Below are 21,875 nucleotides of genomic sequence, written 5' to 3'. Positions count from 1 at the left end.
TCTGGTTGCTGGAATCAAATTCCCAGCGCTGTCAAATCTGCTCTGGTGCACGCCTCCCCAGGACACATGAGCACAAGGAGAAGTTCTCTCTGAATACCACAATGCCAAGAAGAAAGCTGGGAACATCCACTGGACATGTTATCTCAGTGCATGAGACACCAGGTCACTGAACTACAGCCCAGTGACTTGGAGCGAGCAGAACACAGGCCAACAAGACAAGGAGACAGAAGGGATGTAAGAGTGGGATGCGGTCTACAGGCAGGAATGATGTGGCATGATGCCTTCACGCTGGACAGGCATGGATCTGTGAGCCCTGGCAGAGGAGGCACAGGGTGATGAGAGGTTACAGTGCTGGATGGCTCTGTTAGAGTAGTAGGATCGTGCAGAAAGGACTGTTTCTGTGGCTGCACCCTGGCGTGAGAGCTCTCTTGTGTGAAGATAGCACGCTGACAGAAGCATGCCAGCCGCCTGGGCTTCTCACTTCCCAACAGCCAGGCTCTCTTAGGCTGCCTCTGTTGAGTGTCTCACAGCTCCCTTTGCTTGCACTATGCAGTCTCCTGCATATGGGGCTGGTTACAGAGCAGTCAATCAGAGATAGCCAAAGCAGAAAGATACTCGCACACGATTAAAGGGGACCAAAATGGCCCCTTCAGCTAGCCTGCCAAAATCAACAAGAGCCATTTGGTTTCCAAGGGGGAACTTTATCACCCAAAGCCAGAGGGAATGAGAATGGGACTTTGTTGTGGCACAGGAAGACGGAAGACGCACAGGGATACATTTTTCATATCCCCATGGCATTAATCTGAAAAAAGCCAGACAAGCATCTGCCCACTCAAAAAAGACCAGAAGTGACAACCTCCCTTGAGTTCCAGCTGCTGCTGGGACACAGGGCATGTGCTGAGCTATGGAAGTGGGACCTGCTGGCAGCGAGGAGCCATTTCTTCAGTGCATTTGCTCTACTGGCTGCCTGACTACAAGGAACACAGGGGTGTTTCGTGCTTGTTTTCACATCCTGGAAACCTGTGATTAGAGGTGCATTTTGAAACCTGAAGATCTAAGTCCAGCTCTGGCTACTGAGCGATACCTAGCATCCCAGCACAGAGAAAAAGGAGATGTGGAGATTTTGCAGCCATCTGCAGCTTAACAGAAGTGTTAAGTGTCCCCCTCTGCTTCCTAATGGGGAGATCACAGAGAGACAAGGTGAGAAACGGAGAGACTGCTGTGAGATAGGGAGGAGAAAGCCATGATGGGGATGTGAGGTCAGGGACAAAGAGGAGGGGGCTGAGGCCCATGGGGAGCATTTCCTTGCTTGTGGTGGGCCCGGTGACCCAATGGTCACCCCATACCGCAGCCCAAGGGTCCCTTGGGGCTGGCATGCAGATGAAGGCAGGCAAGCAGCAGTGTGGCCTGGGGCCGCAGCAGAGCTGTACAGAGTGGGAACACGACAGCAATCAGAGCTCCCCAGATCTGCGCTGGGTTCCAGGATGCTGACAGCCTCGTCTGTGATTGCAAGGAATTTGGCTCCAGCCGGCCCTACCCCTGGCTGAGGAGGAACCGAATCGAGGGAGGATTACAGCTCTTGGGACGGTGCATGTGAGTGAGCAGGATAGCCTCTGGGCAGAGCTAGAAGGCACCAACACCACACTTGCTTGCCCAAAACCTGCCACCTTGGACACATCCACTCTTCTCAGGGGTCAAAGTCTCCCGGACCATGAGGTCTGTTTGCTTTAGTCCTTCAGTCCAGTAAAGGCATATAAACCAGCAGCCAGGCAGCGATGCCAGGGCAGGCAGGCAGGCAGGGGAGAGGTGAGCAGCTCCCTGCCCGAGTTGCGTTGGACATATGCACCTTGCCTTACACCAGACCCAGTCAACAACGGCTGCTGGAACCACTGCGCCCGTGGGGCTGCCTCCAGCATGGCCTCTCTACCACAACACAGGACGGGGCCATATCACGAAGGGCTGTGCTCATCACGGAGCACACTGAGTGAAGCAGACGAGGAATCCCCGTCTCCTGCTTGATCAGTCCGTTCGGCTCCCAAACACAGCAGAAATGGAGCTGGACGCCCGTGCCCCTGGAACGGACCCCGGGCGCACTCCTGCCAATTGTTTGATGTAGTGTTATTTCCAGAGTCCCTGCCAAGCCCATGTCGGGCCCAGAGCAAGCCCGTAACTCTACAGGGCTAAGTCTGCAAAGTCTGCAGCCTCCTCCACCGATCTAGGACTGCACCTCCCAAAACCACGGCCGCTCTTCTCCTGTTTCTCCCTCTGCGCGTGGCTAGCACAATGGGAACGGTCAGCTGCATCAGGGTTTCAAAGGGGCGGTTTAGGGAAAAAGTGCTGAGCCTGGGGCCAGCACCCAAACCAGAGTGCTGCTCCCTGATGCACGGGAGGCATCATGCACAGCCCCACACACCACCTCGGACATGCTGCCCACCCCTGAGGGCCCTGGGCAAAGGACAGCTGCACAGCAGGGGACCCGTGGCTTTGTTGAGTGGATCCTCAGCCCTGTGAGGCAGCCCGACCATTTCTGCTTGCCAAGGGTGTGGGCTATGCCTTGCTCCATCCTTGATGGCGGCAGCACTCACCTGGCCGGGGTGGGCAGGCCAGGCACCGGTCTGCACCCCAGAAGAGCCCCACGCTGCCGCAGCAGTCCTCCAGCTTGGTCAGCCCTGGCAGGGGGTTGGTGCACTGAGGAGAGAGGACCAGATGATCAGGGTTCTGTGGGACAGGGAGTGGATGTGCACCTGTACGCTTGTGGCTGGTTGCACGGCAGCAGCAGAGCCAGCATAGGGGATGATAGTTTTAGGGGCAGAGGTTGGCAGAGCCCTCCTGGCACAGCTCCCCACCGGGACATGGCAGGACCGGGGATGTGGTTTAAGACAGTAAACAGTTGTGCAGACAGAAAAACAGGAGACTCCCTCGACTGCCCTCGGAGGGAAAGGGGACATCAAACAGAGCAGGAGACGAACCAGAGACGATATCACCCGGCAATGGTCCCGGATCAGCCCCGTGCCTGGCTGATTAGCCAGCAAAATGGGTGCACCACTCCAGCCCAGCGGGGAGCTGGCGGTCAGGCATTTTCCTCTGCTTAATGAGTCTCTCTTTCCTGCCCGCCTCGCCCCCCCAGCAAGGCCCTCTGCATTACAGGCTTCCCCATTAGAGCGGAGCCGCCGTGGCCCACAGGCCGGAGCTGGCCCTTATCCCAGTGTGCGTGGCCGCCTGCCCAGCGCTCGCATACCGGTATGATCGGCTTGGCTGCAGCTGAACGGGGAGAGGCAAGCGCTCCACACTGGGCTCCTCTCTCTCTCCCAGGCACGGCATCACCCCGGCTGGGTGAGGTGTGAGCACAGCAAGGGTACCCCCCGCCATCCCCCTCATCCCCCTCAGAGCATCTCCCGCAGCCTCTCCAGGCATCCATGAGCATCTCCATGCATCACCATCTGCTTCCAAGGGCAGAGAACTGCCGTCTCCCCACGGAGGAGCAGGGCTTTTCCAGCCCCAGGGTCTGATCTCATTTATTTTTGCATCAGGGAATGGCTGAGAATGTGTCCCACTAGAAACAGCTCGGATGGGAGTGACTGAAGGGTGGGACGGGAACTGGGAGCAGCCCCTCATAAAGGGCTGGGGAGGAGTGGGGAGGGGGCAGAGTCCCAGGCTGCCCAGTCGAGGGTCTCACTGAGTGCGAGCTGCTCCATGGGAGCTCACAGGTGTTCCTGCGGGTGCCAAAAGCCTCCAATGCTTTTCCAGTGACGCACAAGAAACATATGGGGAAAGACAAAATAAGAAATTACGATGACTGCGGGACAGGGGTGAGAAAGCCCCTCACGTGCGTTTGCTTCCCAAGCCCTGACTGAGCTGCCCAGGAAGGCGTCGTTCCATGGAAATCAGACTTTCATTTATCGTCTGAGAGGGAAAGGAATTTTCCTATGTTTTATACGTTTCCTATAATAATCACAGAGCATGGCTGTAAATGTTGCTATAAATAGGGCACCCTTTTAAAACGAGACTGTGTGTGAAAGCCATCAAGTCTGGGCTGTGCTGCCCCAGGGCACAGCCTGGTCAGGGCAAGGCAGCCAGGTTTCCCCATTGGGTCAAAACAAGGGCTTTTCTTCCCAGGCACTAACACATTGCTGTCCATGCCCACGGCACCTGGGTGATGCCCACGCTGATGCTGAGCAGCTTCACGCCATGAAAGGCCACCCTCCCCGCCCCATAAGCCAACGCACCCATACTCCAGAACAAGAAACATATCTACATACACACATTCCAGCGCTTAATGGGTGACTCCTTACCTGCCCATGAAGAGCCTCCCGAAAGCACCGCCCCAGCACCTCTGGGCGTCTCTGCTGCTGCCGGCTCCTCTCTGTGGCAATGCTGTTGCCGTTCCCGTGAGCGTAGGTGTGCCAGGGCACAGCAGCCAGCTGAGGCACCAGGACGGCCTCCACGCTGTTCTCCTCCGATACCTCTGCGTCACCCCGCACCCTGGCCACCTGGTGAATCTGCACAGTGGCTTCTGGAGGGTGGTTGATGTGGACATTCACCAGGGAAGGGTTTAGGGAAGCTGGAAGATGAGTTTATACCACAGTTGTGACAATCTGGCACCCGAAGAGCATCTTGTCATCAATGAAGTCACAAGGAAGGAGAGGTAGACTGACCCCACCAGGAAATCTAGAGGAAGATTGCATCTAAGAGAAAATACTTCTCTGGCCCAAAACCAGCACAAACCTACCAAAAACTTTCCCCAGCAACCTGAGCCCTTCAGAAACGAAGGGAACCACTTTTCTAGCAACCTGGCCCGGAAAGGCAAGCGTAAGGACATCGGGGCCTCCTCAGGCCTGTTAATGAAGATCTGAGGAACACTCAAGTAGGAGAGCTCAGAAGTATGAAGGAAATGCAGGGTCTGGAGCCCCCGGCCATGCTCACCCAGTTGGTTGGACAAGGGCAGGGTGTAGGTGGAGTGCTTCATAGAACCACCGCCTGGGGTCTTTGGGGCTCTCCCTCCTTGCTTTTTTTCCAGAGAGGGAGCCGGCAGATGGCAAAACTTCCCCGTGGAGTTGGAGGGGCACCAGCATTCGTCCCGGCCCACGCAGCGCCCTCCGTTCAGGCAGGGGATCTGGCAGAAGTCTACAAGGCAAAGAGAGGTCTTCTTAGCAGAGAAACTGAGCCACTGCCTCTAGCCAAGGGGCAGCTGGAGAGGCCAGGTAGCTGGATCTGGGCCAGCACTAGCCCCGTGGGGCACAGGGAGCAGACTCAGCACCAGGCTGGGGTCAGCACTTGCAGCATGGAGGCAGCTCGGGGCCCCTGCTGTGCACCACCATCCAGCAGGCAGCAAGTGAAGAATCATAGAATCATAGAATAGTTTGAGCTGGAAGGGACCTTTAAAGGTCATCTAGTCCAACCCACCCCTGCAGGGACATATTCAACTAGACCAGAGGCTCAGAGCCTCATCCAGCCTGGGTCTTGAATGTTTCCAGGGATGGGGCATTCAGAAGCCATGGTCCTCCCTGAGCTCTGCTCAGAGTTGGAGTCATGGGTTGGAGACGATGATCCCTCCCTTGGGCTCTGGGGCCATAGCAAGCCTGGGGCATCCATGCTCTGTGGGGCAACCCCCAGGGCCAATGTAGTGTTGCTGGCACAGCAGGATCCCTCGGAGTGGGGCAGGAGCTACCTCAGTCATGTGCAGCCAAGTCAGCACAATTCCTTCTCTTCCACATAGCCCCCTCCCCACTTGGCAGGGTTTTTAGTTCCAGCTCAGAAAGGGCTCAGTAGGGATGGGAGAGGCAGAAGGAGAGAATAGGCAGAGAGCCACATCCTCAGAGCCTGTCTTCTGGCCAGCCCTGGCCCTGCCAGCAGCTCAAATGGGAGAAGCTTGGAGTGGGACAAAAGAATCGAGAAGCAATTTGTCTGCACAGGCTTGGAAAAAGCATCCACAGATGAAACTGAAGTCACGTCTTTTCTGGCCTCATCAAATGCTTGGAGCAACCCAGAGTGTTTCTCAGTGTGACACTCAGGCAAGGCACGGGATTTCCTGACAGATCATCCTGACTCATTTCAGCATGAGATGAGATGCTGCTGCTGCACATCCCAGGATGGCTTGTTAGGTTCATCCCAGGGGATGAGCTCCCATTCTGCTCCAAGTTCATTTCCTCAACCCCAGCAAGCAGTTTTAAGGGGAGGCAACCCATCTTTGGACTGGAATCTAGGCAGAAATTCCCCTGAACCCTGTATCAGTTGGTGTCCACAACAGCCCAACTTTGCACTCTCTCAATCTTAGAACAACTTGAGAGTTACAGAAGCTTTCAGAGGATGAGTCCCACTAGGTCCTGCAGGCTGCTCCCACCAACAGGGTCCAAGAGGATGTGGCCCAACCCACAGCTGTGTATCCAAGCGACCTGAAGAGCAATCCCAGCAGCTCCGGAAGGTGAGCAGAGGTTTCAGCAACCCTGTTTACAGGAATAGCTTGCAACCTGCAGCCAGCTCTCCTGGCTGCCACGTGAGTGAAAGGAGAGAACAGGAGGAAATTAGGTGATGAAAGTCAGCCCCAAGACTGGATGCCAACAAAAGCAGTGAGCTGGCTCTGAGAAGGAGGGGGTGGCGAGGCTTGGCTGCAGGCCTGAATCAAACACACACGTCCCCCCTACCTGGGGTGGGATGGAAACAGAAGTTGCTTGCCCAGGAAAGAGAGCAGTGAGGCAAGGTCTGTCTTCCTCCCCCCAGAGACAGAGACGGAGTAAGCCCCAAAGACCCTGGGAGACATCTTCCAAGGCACTGGGAGATAGCGTCTCCTCCTGTCCCTATAGCAGCACAAGCCCTCAGTCTGTAGAGGCAGGAAAGGCAGAAGGAGGAGAGTGAGGGAGCAGGCAAGAAGATTGGTGAGGGGCCTCAGGGTGCTCACAGATGCGGAAGCCAGACTTGGGATCGTGGTCATGCCCTCCTTGGCTATAGAGAGTAGTGGTGTCTCCTTTCTCGCAGCTGTTGTAGCAGCGCCCGCTCCGGCATGTCTGTTTGCAGATGGTGGGTGTGAAGACGATTTTTATCTTCCTAATCTTCTCTGTCAGGTTGGCCCCTGTGAAAGAAAAAGCACTAAGTGGAAACAGCATCTCCAGGCCAGGGGGCTGGTAATCTGCAGCTCAAGCTCCAAAGCATTCCCAGAGCAATGAGGGGTCTGTGTCTCTCCCTGGGGCAGTGTCTCTCCTTGCCCCTTGCTCGCTCCAGCCTGTCCTCTGCTCCAGCATCAGGAAGGGTTTGTGAAAAATGGCCAGCAGCACGCTCTGCCTGGCCAGTTGTAGTGGCACAGCTCCCTGTGAAGAGGCACACATGCACGAACTCCAATGTAAAGAGTGTTTTTCTGCTTTAGACAATATTCCTTCTCAAGCCATGTCAGTAGCCAGGAGCCTGGCTGCCCTTAAACCACTGGAAGGCTTCCCACATGAAGAGCCACACTGGTATCCATCAAAGAGAGCATCAGCGCTTAAAAAAAGTAATGTCTCCCTGTAAGAGTCCCCTGACCTGTGGTCCCCTCCCGGTCCCTCACCATCCTCACATTAGCTACAGGGGGAAATGGGACAAGAGCTCTTGGGGGCTTGCAGAAAATGGACAACAGGCAGAACTACTGCGTAACCATGAACCAGCTGGCTTGACACTATAGCCCTCCATCCTTGCCCAGCAAGACAGCTGTTTCTGTGGGTGCCCTCCTTGTTGTGCTCACCCCCAATTCCCCATTTCAATCCTCACTTCCAGATTACAGCTTCAGTCAGGCTCACGGCCCTGCTCCTAAGGGCTGAGATGCCACATAGTGCCTCCTCAGGGAAATACAGCTTCAGGGGGAGCCAAGATGCAGAAGACAACTTGCATCTGTCCTAGCTGGGGAGCGGCTAAGGCTCTGCCTCAGCAACCACACGTCCCAGCAGCCTGCCCTGATCCCTGCTCATGTCAGAAGGCACAAAGGGGGCAGCCAAAGGGAAGAACTAGATACTGATTGCACAATCTGACCTTGGGGGCTGCTCAGACTGAAGAGGAAGTTGGGAGACACTGTTCCTACAGACTGAGGCAGTCTCCCTTCGGGGCAGCAGTACTGGGGTAATGTTCAACACCTCTGGGAGGCATTTGTCACATCCCCCTATCTTTTCTCCTCTGTCGACAGTATTTTACTCCCCTGATCTGTCCTCCTTTGGTAGGGTCTCATTCTTCATAAAGCCCAGCAATGCCCATGCTGACCTTCTCTTCCCATTCTACCCAGCAGCACAGTCCTGGGAGTTCAGGGTTTCTTGAGGATTCCCAGTCACACCATTGCCCTTCCCCAGGACACCCCAACAAGAAGTCCCAAAAGAGTGACAGCCCCGAAGGCCTTACCCCTTGCAGATAAGGTGTGCTCCTGGGAAACCACATGTGGCCCAGAGCTGCTCTGCTCATGTCCATTTCCATTGGGGAGTGCATTAGAGGTGAGTTGGCCATTGTTGGCTGGGTAGCGCCGGACAGTCCGTGACGACCCTGTGTGCTGGTGGGAGACAGGAAAGCCAATTCTGCTCTGAGACCTGTGGAAGAGAAAAAATGAACTGATACTCCTCATGAGTAACAGCACTGACCCAGGATGCCACCAGGATGCCCTGAGGCAACCTTCACTGCTGAGCTGCTTAAGCCACCACCCGGACACCTGAGCAAGGTCCCACTCCTTACCTGCTTTCAGTCATCATGACGGCACCATTTCACTCTAGGGACCCTGCCCCACGCCCTGAGCCTAGCAGGGCATAGTGCTCACCCAGATACCCTCCCTGTACTGTCACGTCAGGCTGCCCCACCACAGAGGTGCCTCTGTCTGCCCATTACGCTCGAGGGCTGTTCCTTACCCCACCACATCCCTCCCCCAGTAAACACAAGTAGCTCCAAGTCGGTTCGTTCTTCTAGTGGGAGCTTTCTCAGGACCTGCCTTCCCAGCCCCAAATGAGCACTGAAAAAACAGCGAGACAGTCAGAAGAGAAGCCAGGCTAAGTAAATAAACAGAACTTGGCCCACGAGAGTCACAAACAAGAGAAAATTACCAAGAACTCACTCCTGTAAGTGCAGTTCCAAGTTTCTGCAGTAATTGCATTATTATGGCTTTTGGTGTTTTATGGAGAAAGCCATCCAGCTCACAAGGCCACAGTTCTTATGCGCTGTGATAAAGCCATGTAGACCATTAGGCAGAGCTCTTTGCGTTAAACTGACAGAACAGCACATCTTACTCTACTGCACTTGCTCCCATTTATTTTTACTAACTGGCCGCACTAAGCCTCCAAGAGGGTGCTCTGTGCTTACCAGCATATGTCTCCCTCAATCTTGCCTCTACCACCTGCAAGGAAAAAGGCTTTAGTACACTAAGGGCCAAAATAGGTTGGCTGCCCATATGCCCCTTGAGTTTCTTTGAAAGTCTATGCCTTGGATTCCTCTGCAACTGAACTTAAGCACCAACAGGTCTTCTGCATACCCTGTCCAACACCTCCATCTCTGACCGAATGGCCAGGCCAAACTAGCTCTGTCCCACCAAAGTGCCCAGAGAGGTCAATCCCACTTCATGGTTGTCACAATTTTCCTTGTCACAGTTGGCACAAGGGAGGTGTTTCTAAACCCAACAGGACTGAATGATCCAATGAGAGTTGGCTGACAGCAGCTCTGGCTCACTGACATTCCTGGCTTGGATATCTTGGAATAACGGTAAGATGTGGGGAGATGGAAAGGGAGCTAATGCTGCACTGGTATTCAAACAGGTCAAGCACAGTACAGAAGTTAACTGTCAGCGAGAGAGCCCAAAATCTGCCCTGAACAACAGAATGGAAAAGATGACGAACAGGTCAATTAATTGGCAACTAAAGGAAAGGAATATAGAAGTGAGGTCAAGTCAACAGGGTCTACGGAGAATTGCTCTTTTCAAAGGAGCCCGTTTTCATCATCCGCTAGAATTACATGCACACCGACAGGCTGAGAGCCCATGCTATTCTGATAAAAAAATAAACAGTGCAGTACAATGTCAATCAGGCACATGTGAAATGAGTAACAAACTGGCTGTGTGACAGAACACAAGAAGCAGTTGTCGCTGGGGATGGAATTAGATGGGTTCCAGGGTGATCAGTACGAGGCCTGGCATGATTCAAGGATTTAATCTGGAAATAAATATTTTTATTTCGAAATAAACATATGATCGACATTGATAATGTGCGCTGCTGACACAAAAATTTGCAATGTGGTGTATTGTGATGAGAACAGAGCAATCACACAGAGCAGTTTGGATCACTGTGGAGGGCAAATCCATCCAAGCAATATGGGATTTTAATGGAGCCAAATGCAGAATTACATTTCTAAGAAGAAGGAATGCAGGCAGCAGCTGCAGATAGAAGGAGATGATCCTGGAAACCAGCAATTCTGAAAAGATTTTGAGGGTAATGACAAGCAATTAAATACGAACTGTCTGTTGAATGCCCTGACATCAGGGCAGTGTAACACTGCAGGAACAGGGAGGTATTTTTGCCTCCCTACACATCCTCATCACAGCAGGGAGTATGTATCACATCTAGTCCTGAAGTGAAATATGTCACATCTTCTAAGGGATGTTGAAAAACTGCAGAGAATACAAGAAAAAAAATATGACAAAAGTAATTTGAGGGCTGGTGAAAATGCCTTTCTGTAAGAAACCTAAATTGTTCCATCTCTTCAATTTAGCAAAAAGAAGACGAAGAGATGCTCTGATTACAGAGCACAGGTTTCTCCACAGGAACAAAATGCCAGGTGTAAAGAGCCTTGTAATCCAACGAAGAACAGCAAGCCATGAAACAACATCTGCAAACCAAAGCCAAACGATTCCCTACTAGAAATAATGCCCAGACGCAGCAGTATAGCTGCTTTCCTTCCGCAAAAAACACCCCAGTAGTGGATTCCCCAACTCCCGATACCACCGCTTCAGGAGAGGAAAGTGTGCTGCCGGGAGACGAGATATCACTGAACAGTGCAAATACAACTAAAGATGCATAATCTGTGCTGTCCTGGAAGCAACTTTACGTTATCTATTGATCTATTGATCGTTTCTGGCCTTGAGCTTTAGAAATCCAAGAATGAACAGTTTTATCCCAGAGACAGAAGTCCCTGGTTCGAATACTCATTACCTAACTGTTTCTCAAGCAGGAAAACCTTGAAAACAAGCGGCTGAGCTGCTGGGAGGAGGCATGAACAGAAGTCCTGAGAAGAAGCAGCTCAGGTAATCCATGCTACTGGGCAGAACCAAGCTTTGCAGGCTGAAGGTTCATACACTGTTTGGAGAGGAATCTGGTCACAGTTCCTTCAGGGATGAAGACAGAGCAAGTGGGACTGGTCAAAGAGCACAGATGGATAATGAAATTATCGCATGCTGATAAAAATATTTGTTGTCTTGTTAAACTCAAGACCTAAACTGAGATGAGGACAGCAAACAGTGCTTGTTTTTCAATAATCAGGAGGTTAACCAGAATAATTGCAGAGAAGTGAGCTTTATTTCAGTCCTACCTCAGTCCCTACCAGCCTCTTTCAGAAGCTCTCCTGAGACTCTGCAGAGTACCGCCTAGCCCAGATGGCGATGGAGGCCAGGCATGACCTGCCTACACATTTCTGAACTACTAATCCAGCCCTGCTGCCAGCAAAGGAACTTCTGGTGCCTTTTACCTACTGCTTTGCTACCTGGTGTGCTGCTGCTGGTTTTGTCAGTGACAAAGGAAAAGCAGTATGGAGCTCTAGGGAGGCTAGGTGAGAGCTACCAGGCCCTGGACGCTCAGGCACATTTGTTCTCTGATCTCTGGTCAGAGACCCCAAGCATAATCCTATGGCTGGACGTGGCTGGGGTTGCAAGGTCTTTTACTGCACAGATGGAAGCACCCCAAGGAAAAGAGGTGAGAGTTCCCCAGCCCAGCAACACTCACTCTCCTAGTGCTGGTCACTTGAGAGCAATTTCAGCCCTGAGTTTTGAAGAGTCGCTAGGTGAAGGTGACTGGTGGCACAAGACAGGGAAATATCAGCTCTTGTGCTTGAAAATACTCACATCATATCTATCCTTGAGGAAGGGAGCATGCTATGTAAAAGCAGCAGGTCTTGTCTGGGCACTACCCATTGCCTGCCTGAAGGAATTCCACCCCTTGGCTTTATGGACAACTCCTATAACTCTCAGGATCGTCAGATTTTATGAAAAAAAAAAACAAACCAAAAACCAAAAAAACAACATATGAAGGACTTTAAATAAAATAATCAGTAGGGTTTCAGTTGCAAAGAAAAGTGTATTATATGCACTTATTGCAAGGGGCAGTGCCAACTTCACAAAGGAAAAACAGAGGAGGAACATTACTCCATTGCTTGCAACACTTAAGGAAAAGCCATCCTACTGGGATTCTGTTGGCAAAGCATTCTAGTGTGTGTCACAGCGCGGGGAGGCAGATTTGCTTTGAATTAATTTGTTTATTTGGTTCTATTCTAGGCAGATGAGCTCTGGGATTTGTAGACTAAGTTGAGTAACACCATCCTACCCCAGGCCACAGAAATCAATGGCAAAGGGCGTCTTTCCATCTCAGTCTGTCAGTCACAATCCATCCCAAAGTCACGCCAAGCAGCTGGCTCATGGTCAGGGAATACAAAACCCAGCTTCTCCCCTCCAAACCTTCAGAGTCAGTCCAAGCTGGGCAGATAGGTACTGGCTTGCTTGAAGGGTCTCAGGGAATGGACCAGAGCTCACCACACCAGTATAGATCTGGCCAGAAGGCATTAGCAACCCCTAACCATCTGGTGGATCTTAATACATATGGCCAGAGATTGTCCGCTTCCCAGGCATCTGCATTGCCATAAGCTCCCTCCCTGGTGTGGCTGTCCTAAGGGTAAGGGCAAGGATGGAAAATAGATGGGGCAGCTCCAGAACAGCAGAGGGGACAGCTTGTGCTACCACTTTACATGCTTCCACCTGCTCAGGGAAGAGGCACTGAAGAGGCAAAGGAGGCTGAGGCCTCAAGGACTTCGTTCTGTGACATTTAAAGTCCCAGGGCTTCACATTCATTCAGTTGTACAGCCTCCCTCCATGCAGTATTACTCACTTCCACTCTTCCAGCCAGGCACACGGCCAGCACAGATCTCTGCAAAGAGGCAGTGGTCTCTTCCTTTATAGGCGACCGCCTGCCAAGCAGCTGGTTTCCCTGCTCTTCATCTGTCAGAGCTGCTGACAGCTTTCTCTGTGTCAGGCACAGCCCGTGGGGCAGAAACAGTGTGCAGACTCCTAGGGCATCTCTCCTTCTGGGATGTCGTGGGGCGCCCATCTCTGCAGTGGCTGGCTAACAGCAGCAGCGGTCCAGAGGAAACACAGGTCAAGGAGGGAAGGTGTTCTCCTTCCAAGAGCGTGGATGTGTGTGCTTCTGCTGATCTCTACCAGGCTGACGGTGGAAAGGTCACTGGCTGAGAGACCTCAGTCACCAGCACATGGGAAGTTTCACTCCACAGGTATTAGGTGCCAATCAAAAGATACTTGAGATAGGAGTGAGCTGTGCAGACAGAGTGACCTACATCTACAACAGTTCAAAACTATCCATGAAGTACTTGTAGCTACCCTCTTCTGTCTGAGGTGCAGGTCAAGGACCTGAACTCCCCATAAGCCCCGGAGGACACATGCCAGAGGTCCGGAGAACCAAGGGAGACCTGGTCCCTAACATTCCAGTGCTACACATCCCTGTAGGATCCAAATGACACTGCTATGACATTCAGCAAGGGAACTGCACACCTACTGCTGAACCTTTGTCTGTGTATAAACGCTTTATTTTAAATAGGTTTTGTTACCAGTTACGCTTTGCTTTGTTTTTACTTTAGAGACAGCAGGTTAGAGAAGGTACAAAAATGTTGTACTCCCCAGATAAGGGGATATGCGGAGATATTATGGCACTGCGGAGTCAGCAGATGAACCTGCAAGGTGCCTGGTCCCTGCCCAGAGGAGGTGAATGCTATCTCTCACCCCACTGAGGACAGAGAGCAGAAGACCGAGCTGGCAGGCTCCCGGCAGCCACACAGATTAACGTGAGGAGTGCTGTTTCCTGAATCAAGCACAGGGTTTTTTTAAAGCCTGCAATTGCAAGACTGGGTACACAGAATCACAATAACCAAGTCTAAACTACTGAGATCACGAGGTCCAGAAAGCAATACTGTTTTTTCTAACCCACTGTATGTAGAAAGCATTTTTGAAATCCCCGATCGCTTTTAATGATCATGGTTCTCTGGTAACCAAAAGCCGCAGCGAGTGCAGGTGGGTACACAGCTGTGGCTTCTCTCAGTGACCTAAGGCCAGGCATCCTCCTTGGGGCTAGAGGCAAAGGTGGCAAGCTCTTCAAAGCACTTCCCTCTCCCCAGCAGCAACACCTCAGTCTTTCCTGGATTTAGCTTCTATCGGCCACTCTTCATCCAACTGTTGACTTTGGCCAGATCGCTAGCGAGCGGGGAAATGGTGGGGTTTTTTTTGTGTTTGCGTAAAGGAAATGCAGAGCCAAGTGCCACAGGAGTATTAGTGGTTTTTCACTCAGTCTGCCCTGCCCTCTCCCCAGCCAAAGCCTGACTGACCATAGCAGGGTGGATGGCCCAAGGCACTGTGGAGAGAGTAAATCCTGGACAGTGCGGTCAGCAGGGAGAGGTGCTAACCCCAGACAAGGCAAGGGCTGGCCAGATGAGGATTGGAAAGTCACTCTTCCAGCTGGAAATGAATCTGTACCCTGCTAAGCATCAGGAAGAGACGATTGAGACCATAGAGACTTAAGGATCAATTCCTAGGAGGTCAACAACAGAGTGGGACGGCACTGGCCAAAACAAATCTGAAGGTAAGAGACCCTCAGAGAAGCAATCACCTTCCCAAAGTCCAGGAACTCCCATCCCAGGGTCCAAGCTCAACAAGTTCCATCTCTCCAGTTAAAACCAGCCTGCTGCCTGGGACACGACTGCTGCCTCCAGCCCCTGGAGAGGCAGCATGCTGCCCGCGGGGCTGGGAGCAGGGTCCCAGGGAGGGGAGCCGCCACAGCATGGGTAAGTCCACCCCAGCTCCTCCAGCCCGCAGCCTGCACACATGGCTCCAAGGCAAGAAGGCTCAGCCAGGACGGAGGCTGAGTCATGCTCAGCCCCTGATAACCTGCCAGGACAACAGGCGGGTTCTCCCCGGGTTTTTAAACGCCGAACAATATACTCGGTGTCTGTCTTGTCCGTCCGCCTGTCCCTTTGGCTAGATGCCCTCCCCGCTTGGGGCCACGGGGACCAAAATTGGTGATTCACTTCCCCCTTTGTAATGCTCAGCAGTTGCCGATTTTCCACTAAAGCATCGCAGAAGAATGGGCAGCCTCAACACCAGTGTCTGTCTACAGAGGGAGAGAGAAGCAGCCAGCCTTGGAAAGCAGCAAATTGACCGCAGACCAGAAACTTCCCCTTTCTTGGACTCCGAACAGGTTCCTCAGCAGGCAGACAGGATTCAGGGCTCAGGCTCTGGGCCCCGGAGCACAGGGGAGGCATTGCTTAGAGAGCACTCAAGTTTATTATCAATTAGCTCACAAGCATGCTGACAAGGAAGACAGCTCTGTTAGGACTCAGGAAGGAGGGGGGAAACCACACCATACAAGGCACCTGACTTCAAGCCCACCCACATTACATCCATAAATCCTAGCTCAGTTTATTATCCCCATGAGCAGCAGAATTAGCTCTGAAACCTGCCCGCTTCAGGCTTCCCATTGTCCCTTCTGTGGCTGCCTTCAGCCCTGGTAGCCCCCAAGCAAGTCAGGAAGACGTCGAAGCCCAAAGCCCCCTGCTCCCCAGGGTTTGGTGGAAGGCAAGGGAAGTTCTCCTGGCCAGGAGAAGTAGCCACCACCTGCCTCCCAGGCAGGAGACCTCCCCAGCTGAGCCAAGCAGGATCTGTGTACCATGAAGGCCACAGGAATGACCATCCACGTGCCTTCGTACCCAATTCACAGTCACTTGCTGCCAGATCTCATGTCAGATGTCACACCAGGCACAAGGACCTGGACCACCACAGGGGCATCAAGGTGAGTGGCAACCCTATTGCTTACCACAATGGATCTCAGCTTCCGAGGTTTCCTCTCGCATGTTTCCCTGCCACCTTGTAGTGCCACAGGCACAGCTCACACACAGCCAGGTCACCGGGCAAGCAGGAAGGGAGGCATCCAAATCCTCCCTCCCCTGCAAGACCTCAAGAGTTCTGGTAGACAGAGGTGCCACTGACAACACCCTTTGCCTTGGGCACAAAAAGCACTGCTAAAGCCAGACTGCACAGGCAGGAATGAGGGTCAGGCTCCCCACTCCACATCCAAGCTTAACGCCGCTGGCCCATACCCAGGAGTCATGTCATTCCAGCAGCCTGATGCCACCATTATCTGTCACCACAGCTAGCAGGGGGCTGTCACAGAGTCCACATGGCTCTTATTTTGGGCTCTCTCCTATGCCATCTTGCAGTGGTAACTCCAGATCCCTGCTCCGCTTGACATATCCACCAGTGGCTGGCCGAGATTTCTCTGGATCTCTCACTACAAACCACAGCAACAGATGTGCAAGTCCATGGGACAACGAAGGCACCAGGTGTCTGCCCCATGCCACCAAGCTCAGTCCCTCCACCACCCTGGCATCTTCCTTCCTTCTGGCCCTCAAAGTAGTGCCGGTGCTGTAGGGCCACCCAAGCTGGCTGCCAGCCCGCCATGCAGTGCATGAGAACAAACCAGGAGAAGCAGATGGGCTGTGAATGTTGTTTTTATCTGCTCAGGAGTTGCCAGGCACAGCATAAGTGAACCTCTATGAGCACAAAGACGGCAAACAGGTTCTCTTTAACCAGGCTCTAGGGGTCTAATTTGCTCCTTAGCCAAAGCAATTGCTCACACATCTCCTCACAGCTCTCTGCTGACATTAAATGCCCTTCCCTTGCCACACGTGCCACCTGCCACTCTGCGAGTGCTCTTCTTTGCTCTTGCGTATTAGGGAGTGAGCAACTGACTCCCTGGAAGCAGTCCAGCTCTCCAAGCATGGGAACAGCACCTGCCCAGCCCAGCGAGGCTGCAGACGCGTGCCCTGCGCGAGGGCACGGCACCGGGCCGTCACCAGTAGCGGCAGATCATGCTCCTGGTCAGATCCATCAGACCTTAGTGCTGACCCATAAAGTGGCCAAACCATGACTTCCAAATGCCAAGCGTGATGAAGAGCTGTTTGCTATCTGACTGTCTCCAGAGCTGAAGCGTGGGACAATGCCTTCCAGAAAAATCAAAACGCAGCCTGCAACCGCTCTGAGCTTCAAGCGGAACCAGCAGAGGAAGTAGGCCAGGCTACTCGATTACAAATGCCACATCTGGGCCAAACTTTGCACACTCCATAGGCTAAAACAGGGATTTAGAGGGAAAGGGAGCCCAGGCAAGCTACCACCCCTCTGGCAGAGCTGCCCTGGCTGGCCTGTGGCATCTGCGGTGAGTGGCAGGTGAGATGGGTGGCTGTGCAGCCCTCTTCTCCCCAGCTTGGATGCACCATCCTTCAGGCTGAAGTGATGAGAAAGCTGCTCCAGTTGGCTCCACTGCCTGCATGCAAGCGCTGGTGTTCAGCAGTGCGATCAATGGGCACGGCACTGCTGCCAGACACAGTCACACAGCCACTCTCACACCTTGGTGAGAAAAGACCCATCCAGAAGTGCCCTAACAGCTGCTGTCACACTATGGTCTCCATCAGTGCCACCATCTTACTGCAGACATCATCCCATGGCCACAGCTTTTGTGTCATTACAAAACCAGGTGTAAGACGGCTGGGGAGCTGGGTTGTCTGCCGTGCAAGGTGACCACCCCACAGAGGCTTCAGCCACCATCACTGGCCACAGCAGTGCCTCCACTGCCCCTCTCCTCCTGCCTGTGTCCCCCAACAGAGAGAGCAGTAGGGTCCTGCCTAGCAGGGGAAGGGCCTGTATTTAGGGCAGAGGCATACAAAAGAAGAGGACAACATCTCAACCTGCCCTTGTGTCCACAAGCACACTGAGATCTCCAGCCCAATGGGCACTGTCTCCACAAGACACAACAGCTGTGAGCTGAGGACCTGGACTCATCTGATGAAACCTGCTGCAGAGGGGTTCGCTGGAGAAAAACTCACCGCTGGCTGCGGGGAGGTCACTTGTTTCCCCAGTATAGCAGGGAGAAAACAAGCACTCTTGAGTTTCATTTCCATCTCGTTGACTAGCAACACTCACCCCCTCCACCAGGCTGCCAACTTCAAAGCCCTGAATAAACACTTCAGCCTATTCATCCTCCTGCCCACACGCACCTCGAGGAGTGGGGGCAGCCAGCTGCCTGCCCCTCACTTTACACGGGACACAGAGAGGGCAGGCAAAGCCTTTGTCACCCCAGGTGTGTGAGTAGGGTGAAGAGCTTATTGCTGCACACAAACACAAAAGCCATGAGAGGGTGGAGAGATCTGTGTAGTCCTCTCATCTGAAGAAGGGGAGGCTTTTTATCTACAGCAGGAGGTGCTGGGAACTCTCCCACTCATCCTGAGAACACTAAGTGGATCTAAGACATATTGTAGTCTAAAACAATGGTTGAACACCTGCAGCACACCTGGCCTTTGGATCTATTAGCTCAATGTAGTTAGGTGTCCTCACATCTCTCCATCCCATACTACATATAGGATTCCCTCACCTGCAGCATGCCACCCATAAGAGCTGTGTTGGGATGTGACACTGCTGCCTGCTCTCAAAGTCTCAGCCCTGCCAGGGATTGGGGAACGAGCATCCCAGTGATTTTATTCTGTACTGTTCTGCACTGGCTCTGTCCCTCCACTTGCTCAGTAGCCAGAAGACTAGAGCCTGGCTGGGGACCAGGAATACTCCTGGCCACATTGCATGATGCCTGGTGGCAAAGCCAGTGCTTCCAGGGGCACCATGACCATAAATCTGCTCTCACACCTCTCCCACGTGGCCTTCAATATCCACACCAAGGATATCCTGCAGGGAAGGGCAGCTTTCAGGGCATCCCTGGTTGGAAGGGCTTGAGCAGGCAGAAGGGCTGTGCCCACCTTGGCAGCGCCTGGACTCCAGCTCCTCAGCAAAGCAGCTCCAAAGCAATGGAGGAGGCAGAGCTCCAGTGTCATTATCAAGTGGTCATTACATCCCTGGAAGAGTTTGGCACTTTGCTGTTATAGAAAGCCTCGTAGCTGAAAAATTAGCACGGCCAACCTGCCAAGGCTACAGGCAACCTAATACACCCTGTCTGCCTCCTCCAGATAGCCTCAGCCTCTGAGTATGCTCCTCATCCTCCAAGGCCAGCATTTGGCTCGGTTTTGCAGATGTGGGTCTGGTAACCATTCCCCTCAGCTCCCTCCCTCCCTCCCTCCTCTTATAGTTCTCTGAATTCCTTCCAATTTGTCAAGATCTTTTCTGGCAATAAAGAATACCCTGACTCAGTGCAGGACCCTAGGGTGCACAAGAAAAAAGTCCATGCGACTCGGGTCTCTTGCCTCCAAAGTCGTAAGCACAGCCCGTCTCTCATATGCAGCCACACTGCATTACTTTCTGCTGCCTAATTTTCTGTTCACTCCTACTCTGCAAAATCTCAGTCTCTCCTTCTTCCAGATTTCTTCCTCCCGTGGAGGATTTTTTTTTCCTTTGGTTGTAACAGACAATATTTTTCCACTCTGAATCTTTTCTTAGTTCCTGCCTATATGTTTAGTTTCTGCATGTCCCTGAATAGAACCTCCACGCAAGTGAGACAAAAATGGGTTCGTGTGGAGAGCTTGGTACCAATTGCACCCAGCACCAGGCACTCAGGGCAGCACTTCTCAGGGTGCTTCTGAAAAAACGGGAGGGGAATAAGCAGATTTTATATGGAGACCTCTACACCTCCATTTTAACTGCTCCTTGTCCCAAATCAGCTTCAATTCATCCCTTGTGTCCTGCCAGCACTTGGTGATTTATGGAAAATCGTCGAAACCAAAGAGAACAGCTTTGATTTTGCTTAAATATCAGATTAAACCAAATAAAGCAGCAGATGATAAGGTATGAGAAACTGCAGCATAATCCATATGCACAAGGGAGCTGAAAGCAAGCTGGATGACAACACTAATTCAGGCATTAGGGAAAAACTCTCCAGCGTTTGATGATGTGGCCTTAGCGCTCTTCTAACATCTTTCTTTTTTATGCAACTGCTATATAAATTGTATTGTCATAAATGTCCCAAATGATATATGTATAGTATATAAAATAGGCTATAAACTGGATTTTCTGTACTACCTCACCTACCACATGTACAATGCATTTGCCCTGCACTCTGCTCTCTGCCTGTAGTCTCAGACTAAGCCGACAGTAGCAGCATTTGTCTTTCAGTTAGAAGGAAAAGTGCATCTGAACGTTTTCTCCCAAAGCCTACAGGCTGAATTAAGCTATAAGAATGGCTCCCAGGGAGGTGCAAAAGAACCAGGCCTAATGTAAAGACCATATTTGGAGTTTAAAAGCAGCCCAAAAAGCCAGCTATCCTTCTGCTGTTCTGAAGCCATGTGCAATCTCCTAGAAAGTAAATACATAAAGCACATAAACCAGCATGGTGCTGACAGCTTTAAAACACTAGAAAGTAGAGCAATTGTATCCGGTGCCAGGCTAGAGAAGGTATATCATGTAATTTAAAAACAGAAGTATTTTTATGTAAGAAAAATGACATTTACACTCCTCTTGGGCAGCTTGAGTTTTTCCTTTAGGCTTCCCAGCCAGCTTGCCAAGGGCTTTCAACTATGTCAATGCAGGAGAGGGGCCGATATCTGGAGCTTATGGAGATCTCATTGCTCCGAGTGGAATCTCTTTTCACATGTTCTCACACGGACTGGCACTGGCTTTTTAGTTTCAATTTTTTAACAAGGTCTCAGATGTCTACTGAAGTTGGCTCTGGATCAAGGAACGTAAATGTTTGGCCACCTTGTGAAAACTATATTGCCAAAGGGAAGCACCTTAAAAAAGAGGCAATTAGGGGTTATCTGCAATGGGAAAATATGCATAAAAATGCTGCAGTGGCAGAAGGCAAGGTTGGCACCAGTGTTTTACCCCAGGAATTCAACATCACATGCTATGGATCTCCTGGGCTGGTCCCATCCCAAGCAAAGTAGGAAACCTGCCACAGCCCATGCCATGGGAATGGACTTACACAGCGTGGCTTCTCAGCCAGGGTAAGCTTTTCTTTTCTCCACTATTTGGGTATTAATAAATTGTAAACGAAAAGTGAGTGACAGTCATAAGTGAGCAGAAGACCAGGAGGTGTGATCAGTAGGCGTGCAGCTAGTACAGACCTCTTCCTAGTACTGTACCTATCATGGACAAACAGTCCCAGGCACTTAGCAGCAGCCCAAGTAAGGCAGTAGGAAAGCTCCCCTTTTCCTCATAAACGTGGCAAGTTCACAGCTGGCAAGACAGGAGGTTCCAGATCCTGCTTTAGCAATTAAAACAAATCTGTCTCTATTTGGAGTAGCATCTTTAAAAAGCAAGTGATCTTGCAATGAACTTTTATTTTACCAACTAGTCTTCAATGACAACAAGCTAATCAAGCTGATTTTGCCAAGCCACAGTTCCTAATGTCATGTTTCAAGCAGACACCTGTTGTGGTTTTGTTTAGTGAGGGGGGGCCTAAGGTGGCAGCTTCTGTAGGAAACTGCTAGAAGTTGCTCCCCTTTGTTCAGTGGACTCGGCTGGGCCTAGGGTGGACCCGCTGCTGGCCAAGGCCGAGCCGATTGGTAGCAGAATGTTCCATGATAATGCCTCTGCGATAACGTATTTAAGGGGAAAACAGAAAAAAAAAAGAGAACATGTGAAGAAGCTGAGCAGGGGCAGAGGCGCAGAGGGGGATGCGCAGGCCTCATGGGCC

General features: G+C 52.0%; 1 protein-coding gene across 2 annotated transcripts in view; it reads right to left on the bottom strand.

The window, feature by feature from the left end:
- The window catches only part of LTBP2 (latent transforming growth factor beta binding protein 2), a 73,776-nt gene that overhangs the window by 30,569 nt on the left and 21,332 nt on the right, over positions 1-21,875 (bottom strand). For both annotated transcript variants that reach the window (XM_086748139.1, XM_086748140.1), the window contains exons 4-8: positions 8,353-8,534; positions 6,896-7,066; positions 4,924-5,124; positions 4,293-4,561; positions 2,586-2,688 (exon numbers count right to left, since the gene is read on the bottom strand). In XM_086748139.1, coding sequence (XP_086604265.1) covers positions 2,586-2,688; positions 4,293-4,561; positions 4,924-5,124; positions 6,896-7,066; positions 8,353-8,534 — 926 coding nt within the window. The remainder of the gene's footprint in view (positions 1-2,585; positions 2,689-4,292; positions 4,562-4,923; positions 5,125-6,895; positions 7,067-8,352; positions 8,535-21,875) is intronic.

The sequence above is a fragment of the Chlamydotis macqueenii genome, chromosome 5 (assembly GCF_036417535.1).
Source record: "Chlamydotis macqueenii isolate bChlMac1 chromosome 5, bChlMac1.mat, whole genome shotgun sequence".
Taxonomy (NCBI): domain Eukaryota; kingdom Metazoa; phylum Chordata; class Aves; order Otidiformes; family Otididae; genus Chlamydotis; species Chlamydotis macqueenii.
The sequence above is the reverse complement of the archived record's forward strand: the minus strand, read 5'-3'. Positions and strand labels throughout refer to the sequence as shown.